Source organism: Mizuhopecten yessoensis, unplaced genomic scaffold (assembly GCF_002113885.1).
Source record: "Mizuhopecten yessoensis strain PY_sf001 unplaced genomic scaffold, ASM211388v2 scaffold3997, whole genome shotgun sequence".
Lineage (NCBI taxonomy): Eukaryota > Metazoa > Mollusca > Bivalvia > Pectinida > Pectinidae > Mizuhopecten > Mizuhopecten yessoensis.
In genome coordinates, this window is record NW_018405324.1 from 47,676 (window position 1) to 56,514 (window position 8,839).

Genomic DNA, 8,839 nt, shown 5'->3' on the forward strand with positions numbered 1-8,839 from the left:
CTAACACAACCAAGCAAAATTCTATTGTTACCAATAATGACCTTGACCTCTGTTGGACTGTGAAAAATCAATAGGGAATTTTGCTTCCACAAGGGCAACCTACACACCAAGTTTGAACTTTGAATGATCTGAATTCTGAAGTCCTCATTTGGACAAGTTCTACAGATAGACGGACACCCGGCTTTATAGTTATATCCCTACAAATATTATTTCACGGGCCATAAAAAGGGCACAACCCCATAAAATTGGCCGGAACAAAGTATTAATTCCATCTGCACAATTTCAGAATGTGTTGATTACATAAATGAAATTTCATGAAATTTGGCTGAAACTGGCAAAAACAATGCAAACATGAGTAAACTGAGGTTTATCTTTAATAAAACTGGATGATAATGCATGCATCACCAATCACAAGTAACATTTACAAGTTAAAAGGTACCTTCTATTTCTACCTCATTTGCAACACATATTACTTTTGGATTACTGAGGATTTTTTTTTTTTATTTCTGAATAAATTGAATGAAAATGATTTGTAATTAATTCTGATTAAGAGTTAAATGTCCCTGAAAATTTTCTCAAGAATTTTATTGAGCTATGAGTTTTAAAAAAGATAACATGTATTTTATGAAAAAAATTCCCCAAAAACTCCCAAAATACCTTAGTTGCAGAGAAACATTGAATGTGTACTAGTGTGAACTACATGCACATTGTATCTTAATATGAGAAAATTGAAGGTATTCTGTGTAATAGTACAAGTTGTCATGTTAGTTAAATCACAATCCATGGAAGGACATATACCAATATCTTGTTACAGGAGTTAATGGATTCCATGTAGTTAAGATTCGTTAATCCAGCTGCCACTAATCGGGTTGACCCAATGTCTAGTAGGGACAGTGACATGTAAACACAGCTTAGCCAGTTAGACACAGAAGCTGGCTGGATTACCGAGTCTCCACTGTATTTCTATGGGACTCTTTACAAAATTCCAGTGTCTTTGCACCACCACAATCTCAAAATATTTACTTTTTCAGAATGATGAAATATTTAGAGAAATGCCAGTGTATACCATTGTTATGGTTTGGAGAACCTAGTAAACATAACAGTCTACAGTCATCAAATACCAGTAAATTGTTAACTTTAATGAAAGTTTTTATGGGCAAACCTGAAATGTGCTAATAGAATTAGAACATTTATTGTGTCTAACTATAATGTAATTATTATGTACCTTTATAGCACAATGTGCATTTTTTCACATATTGGGAATAGAAAAAAATGATTATCAACTCCATGACGGCAGCAGTGGAGACCTCCAATTATTAGTTCAATAAAACAGTGCACACACAACACCAGGACTATATTTTAAATAAATACCATTCTCACGTAACTTCCACACTATAACCATCATTCCCTCTGTAGGCCACTAACAGGAAGATTTGGCTGAGAAGTATTCTACTCCAGCACTAAATCACACGGCCAGACGCTGAGTTTCTTATTAGCTCCTTGGTGGTAACTACTTCAGAAAAAAAAGTCTTATCACGTAGCCCTTGAATCCTTTCAGGTATCACATGATCCCTGTGACCCATGTAGACTATCACATGACTCTAGACTCCTTTCAGGTATCACATGATCCCTGTGACCCATGTAGACTATCACATGACCCTAGACTCCTTTCAGGTATCACATGATCCCTGTGACCCATGTAGACTATCACATGACCCTTGACTACTTTCAGGTATCACATGATCCCTGTGACCCATGTAGACTATCACATGACCCTAGACTCCTTTCAGGTATCACATGATCCCTGTGACCCATGTAGACTATCACATGACCCTAGACTCCTTTCAGGTATCACATGATCCCTGTGACCCATGTAGACTATCACATGACCCTAGACTCCTTTCAGGTATCACATGATCCCTGTGACCCATGTAGACTATCACATGACCCTAGACTCCTTTCAGGTATCACATGATCCCTGTGACCCATGTAGACTATCACATGACCCTAGACTCCTTTCAGGTATCACATGATCCCTGTGACCCATGTAGACTATCACATGACCCTAGACTCCTTTCAGGTATCACATGATCCCTGTGACCCATGTAGACTATCACATGACCCTAGACTCCTTTCAGGTATCACATGATCCCTGTGACCCATGTAGACTATCACATGACCCTAGACTCCTTTCAGGTATCACATGATCCCTGTGACCCATGTAGACTATCACATGACCCTAGACTCCTTTCAGGTATCACATGATCCCTGTGACCCATGTAGACTATCACATGACCCTAGACTCCTTTCAGGTATCACATGATCCCTGTGACCCATGTAGACTATCACACGACCCTATATATATAGCTAGACTCCTTACAGCTATCACATGATTCCTGTTTACAAATATCTTATGACTATCACAGGACTCACGTAGACTATCACATGACTCCTGTTTAATGTTATCACATGACTCCTGTTTAAAGTTATCACATGACCCCTGTTTAAAGTTATCACATGACCTCTGTTGACAGGTAGCACATGACCCCTGTTTACAGGAAGCACATGATCCCTATTTACAGGTATCAAATGACCCTTGTTTAAAGTTATCACATGACTCCTGTTGACAGGTAGCACATGACTTGTGTAGCATAGACTCATTTGTCACATGATCTCTGTTTACAGGTATCACATGACACGGACACTTGGGCCCCTTTCAGGTATCCTGTTCAACTGTTTCAACCAGCAGAACCTGAAAAGAAAATGACAGGCTCAGATCTGAACTGAGGCTGACCTTAGGAATATAAGACACATGCATATCAAGGGGTCCAGATGTGCCTGACCGAAACTAAAATGCTGACTATTGCTAATTTGCATTATTTTTCTTGAAACAATGTTGATTTACATGTATGTTTTAGAATCTTATCTATAATTTAGTGGACCCGTGAAAGGACATTATTTTCTTGTTTTTTTCAGCTCTACAGTTCAGTCCAAATGAGTTTGTTTGTCGTAGAGTATTTGTGTCACCTGGAATACGCAAATGCAACCATGCTGACAGAATAATGTATCACATGACCCATGTAGACTATCACATGACACATGTAGACTATCACATGACCCCTTTTTACACTACAGGTATTAGTATCACATGTTCATACGCTTACAAACTAACAAGAATCAGAAATATTAAAACAATACAATGTATCATCAATAACATACTAAGGTCAATATTATATATATAAATTAAAAAAACATATTTTTCCAGCATTTTTATGTAATGCAGTGATTTGTATATCAAAAGCATGACTAAGATGAATATTATGGAAAAAGAATTGCAAACAGAAAATATTGCATTTGAAAGTGAAAATTGAGTACATGCATAATAAATATAACATCAAGAAAGCATTGACAATCCAAGAGGAACTGTTAAGAACTGTAGGAGGGGTGCATGAGGACTGTAGACTTCAGTATACCTCTACTCGACCTGTCGCATCCTTTCTTGTTCTTACTGATTAACACAAAGACCCATCCCATACTTTCTTGTTCTTACTGATTAACACAAAGACCCGTCCCATCCTGTCTTGTTCTTACTGATTAACACAAAGACCCATCCCATTCTTTCTTGTTCTTACTGATTAACACAAAGACCCATCCCATTCTTTCTTGTTCTTACTGATTAACACAAAAAGCCATCGCATACTTTCTTGTTCTTACTGATTAACACAAAGACCCATCCCTTCCTTTCTCGTTCTTACTGATTAACTCAAAGACCCGTCCCATCCTTCCTTGTTCTTACTGATTAACACAAAGACCCATCCCTTCCTTTCTCGTTCTTACTGATTAACTCAAAGACCCGTCCCATCCTTCCTTGTTCTTACTGATTAACACAAAGACCCGGCCCTTCCTTTCTTGTTCTTACTGATTAACGCAAAGACCCGTCCCTTCCTTTCTTGTTCTTACTGATTAACACAAAGACCCATCCCTTCCTTTCTTGTTCTTACTGATTAACTCAAAGACCCGTCCCATCCTTTCTTGTTCTTACTGATTAACACAAAGAGGTCCTACACAACACTCCACCACATATTACAAAGGGAGACCTTCATTCACATTGCCACAAATTGCACAGGGAGATGGCTGTATATTGACACAGGACTCACATAGTAGACTGAAACAATGGAGATTTTAAGGAGCAACATTGTAAATACAGCTAAGAGTGATTCAGGGTAACACTATTATATCACACACTGGTGGAAACAATCTTTCTGATTCAGCACACCACAGGTGTGGAATTGTCCATAGTCACACAATCCCTCTCATGTAGCCTGGATAGCCCACCTCTGCTTTGACTAGATGAGAAATTCCTTTAATGACCTCCATAAATTATCCTAATCTGGTTTGATAAGTCAGATTTTTTGTCTATTCCTCCTTCTTCTGTTCCCTTCGTTCCACATCCGACTGATCATCTTCTGCAGGAGTTGTCTCCCTAACATTGGCCACACTGTCTGCATCAGCCTGTACAGGGGTCATGACCTCTCCATCCTCCTGTGACTTGGTTTCTACAGCACTGTGGTTTGTGTTCTGTTCTGATGTAGCCTCGCCAGCATCATTATAATTACCCTCCTGTTGGCCGTCTGCTCTGATCTGTCTGTCCTCTCCATCACCATGGTTACTGTTCTGTTGACCATTTGTTCTGGTCTGTTTGTCCTCGTGGTCATCCTGGTGATCTGTACTAATCCCCTTACCAGCCTGTTTGGCCAGAACACGCAGGGGTTGTTGAGGTTGGGTGGGAGTTGTCTGCCCTTCGTTAGATTTTGGCAGGTTGAGTGAGGATGCTGATGGTGAGGAGGATAGATGATTGGTGGGAGAAGACGACCTGAGGGACGACACCTGTTTGATGACCACCGCTGGCCCCCCGTGGTAGATGCCTAGTAGGAACTGCCACATATCCTCTGACAGCTGACCGTAGTCCGAGTTGTGTCTTACTATAAGCTGACCATTTCTCATCATGGAGATTGCTTTGTTGTCTACTGAACCAGGTGGGGCTGAAATTGCAAGATCAGAGGTTATTTGGAATGCAACAAAACTTCAAACTTATCTTTAAGTTAACTCTGTCTTCTCTACGTTCTAAGAACAGGCATCGTGCAACGTATTATGGATTAATTGATATTGACCAAACCAGGTCAGTAAATGTAAACCAAGCAAAGGCAAACGTAAACAAACACAGCTTCAATAGATATCATCAAAGGACTTGACAACAAACACAGCTTCAATAGATATCATCAAAGGACTTGACAACAAACAACAAACAACTTCAAGGAGTATGGAAACTGCCTTTTTTTTATATACAAGCAACTTTTCAATACAGATTTCTTCATTCCCCTTGCTAGGTTTGGTGTAGACATACTGTCCAAAAGGATGGAATTTCCCAAGCAGACGTTATAGTACTAAAGATGCATGAATTGTGGAGGCTAGCAAACACAGCTATAGGCATTAAATAGCAAAAACTAGATCTGCACACCAAATTTTGGTTGTACATCAACCATTTTAGGGGTTATCGTATGGAAACAGGTCAATGCAACCAATCAGAGTAGGGTAGTCTCATTAAATGTGTAAATATACATACACCGGTAATATGACATTTGTTAATATGAGTATCTATAAATTGAACCATTTTTGCTGAGAAACAAAGCATGACAGACAATCACACCCAAATTAATATCCTGTTTCCTCTAAAAGAAGGGGATAGCATGAAATCTACAAAACACAAACGTAACCACCAATGATATGTCTGGTGGGGTACTCCAAACCCAGTACTCACTTGATGTGCGCTTGCGGACAAAATTCTCCCACTCCTTGAACCAAGTCATACTGATGGCATATATGATATGAGGATTGTCCTCATCCTTAAACTTCTCATTGAGCTGAAATGCACCAGATTACATAATAAATTGTGTATTAAGTGGTAAATTTTCATTCACTTTCCATCGTTAATGTAAGTATAAGTAATAAGTAAATTATAAAATACTCTTCAACAATAAAACTTTGGAATATGAAATAATGAGTTCTTTGGAGTGAGAAAATATGTGAAATGTCACACTTACTGCAATAAACTGTTCAAGTTCAGTTTTCTGTCGGAATATCAAATTGTCCAGATCTGTCTGACAGGTGGAGCAGGCGTAAAGATGATTACATACTGGCCCACCGCTGAACCTGTCCAAAGAATAGACCCACAACATCTTAAAAGTGATAAATGGTGGTTACATATCATGTCACCTCCATAACCAACAATACTGTATACAAATTCCTACTCCTTATATAAACTTATCCTATTGACATCCAATATCCTAAAAGCTCTCTGACCATGTTCCTTCCCCTTACACCCTCTCTCGTGACCAGGTCTCTTCCCTCTACACCCTCTCTCCTGTCCTTCCCCTTACACCCTCTCTCATGACCAGGTCACTACCCCTTACACCCTCTCTCGTGACCAATTCCCTTCCCTCCCCCGACACCCTCTCTCCAGACAAGGTCACTACACCAAACACTCTCTCCAGACAAGGTCACTACACCAAACACTCTCTCCAGACAAGGTCACTACACCAAACACTCTTTCCTGGCCAGGTCCCTACACCGAACACTCTTTCCTGACCAGGTCCCTACCCCCAACACTCTCTCTTCCAACCAGGTCCCTTTTCTCTAAAACCACTCTCCAAATCAACATTGATCAGGTCCCTTTCCTCTACCCCCTCTCACCCAATTAACACTGATCAGGTCCCTTTCCTCTACACCCTCTCTCCAAATCAACACTGATCAGGTCCCTTTTCTCTAAAACCTCTCTCCAAATCAACACTGATCAGGTCCCTTTCCTCTACACCCTCTCTCATAATCAACACTGATCAGATCCCTTTCCTCTACACCCTCTCTCATAATCAACACTGATCTGGTCCCTTTCCTCTACACCCTCTCTCATAATCAACACTGATCAGGTCCCTTTCCTCTACACCCTCTCTCCTAGTCAACACTGATCAGGTCCCTTTTCTCTACACCCTCTCTCCTAGTCAACACTGATCAGTTCCCTTTCCTCTACACCCTCTCTCCTAATCAACACTGATCAGGTCCCTTTCCTCTACAACCTCTCTCCTAGTCAACACTGATCAGGTCCCTTTTCTCTACACCCTCTCTCCTAATCAACACTGATCAGATAGGTCCCTTTCCTCTACACCCTCTCTCCTAATCAACACTGATCAGGGCCTGTACTCATGAAACCGTTCTCATGCTCAATCATCGATATTGTGCTCAAACCAAATTTCGTCTTATTTACTTGAATCATGTCAAACGATCAAAAAGTCAAATGTCAAGTTTAAAAACAGTATTTGGGTTTAAGTCTCTTCAAAGTTTTTCAAATCATTGACAAAATACGATTTTATTAACAAGAGGCACATAGGCCTTAACGGTCACCTGACATCTGATTCAAATTAGGACTGTCATCCAGGGGCCAATTCATACTTTTCGTCGGTCCGAGTGACCTTGCTGCATCGTCCATTAACTTTTCCTTGTGAACACAATAACTTCAGTAAATATGAACCGATTTTGATGAAACTTTGTATGGAGCTTTGTATCAATGAGATCTTGGATGAGTTTGAATACCGGACCAATTTGACCATAACTTCCATAGTTATTCCCCTTGGTAATTCTATTATTGTTGGACCCTGTGAACACGATAACTGAAATAAATTGGTGTGCCTCCAATTTTGACCCAAGGGGTCTGTTTTGAACAAACTTGGTAACAGTATGTCTTCTGTTCTTGGTTAAAAGAAACAAGTAAAAGCGTAAATCAATGATTTATTAAATAAGGCACAAAATTTTAATAGCATCTTGTTAGTAGCAAATATGTGTCATTAATGAAACAAGAGGCCCAAGAGGGCCTGTATCGCTCACCTGAATATTTAAGCAGTCATAGCAAAATATTCTCATTAAATATTATATTGCACTAAAAATATTTCCCTCGCAAACTTTGTTGGCTCCATCTGTTGAAACTACCAGCAAAATATTATTACAAGATTCTACACTTTTTTATTCTTCAGAAGTTGCTTGACATATTTTTCCCTGTGACCTTGCAAGTAGGTCAATGTCATTTTCCTTCTCAAATTGGTAAACTCTATTCCAAAAGCTTCCTCAAACTTTGTTGGGCTCTATCCCAGGAAGCCACCAGCCAAATATAAAGAGTCTATACCTTTCAGTTCTTCAGAAGAAGTCATTTGAAGCTTTTGACACATTTGACCCCTGTGACCTTGAAAGTAGGTCAAGGTAATTTTTGTTCTCAAACTTTGTTGGGCTCCATCCCAGGAACCAATCAGTCAAATATGAAGATTCTATACCTTTTAGTTCTTCAGAAGAAGTCGTTTGAAGTGTTTGACATATTTGACCCCTGTGACCTTTAAAGTAGGTCAAGGTCATTTTCGTTCTCAATCTTTGTAGGGCTCCTACCAACAAAGCTTTCAGCCAAATATCATGACTCTATGCCTGTCCTGTCCATTCTTCGGAAGAAGTTGTTTAAAGGAAAAGTTGACGGACGAGGACGGACGAACGGACGGACGGACGACGGACGCCGCACCACGACATAAGCTCACTTGCCCTTCGGGCAGGTGAGCTAAAAAAAAGGTGTACCACATGAATTTACATCTATTCTTGTGTAATGTCAATCAACATTACGTCCAGTTTAGAAGTGAAATTCTAAAGACTTTAGAAGATTTCTAAAGACCCCGACCCCCCTGCTCGATTAAATTTACTTTGTTCATTGATCTTCACAATTATGCAAAGCAACACGACACTAAATTCCCTT

The 8,839-nt window shown here is 39.8% G+C and overlaps 1 protein-coding gene across 1 annotated transcript in view; it reads right to left on the reverse strand.

Moving 5' to 3' along the window:
• Nucleotides 1–3,702: 3,702 nt before the first annotated feature.
• LOC110448310 (ubiquitin carboxyl-terminal hydrolase 20-like) overlaps nucleotides 3,703–8,839 on the reverse strand; it is a 35,734-nt gene continuing 30,597 nt past the window's right edge. The window contains exons 20-22 of the mRNA XM_021494480.1: nucleotides 6,102–6,210; nucleotides 5,819–5,921; nucleotides 3,703–5,042 (exon numbers count right to left, since the gene is read on the reverse strand). Coding sequence (XP_021350155.1) covers nucleotides 4,417–5,042; nucleotides 5,819–5,921; nucleotides 6,102–6,210 — 838 coding nt within the window. The 3' untranslated portion in view covers nucleotides 3,703–4,416. The remainder of the gene's footprint in view (nucleotides 5,043–5,818; nucleotides 5,922–6,101; nucleotides 6,211–8,839) is intronic.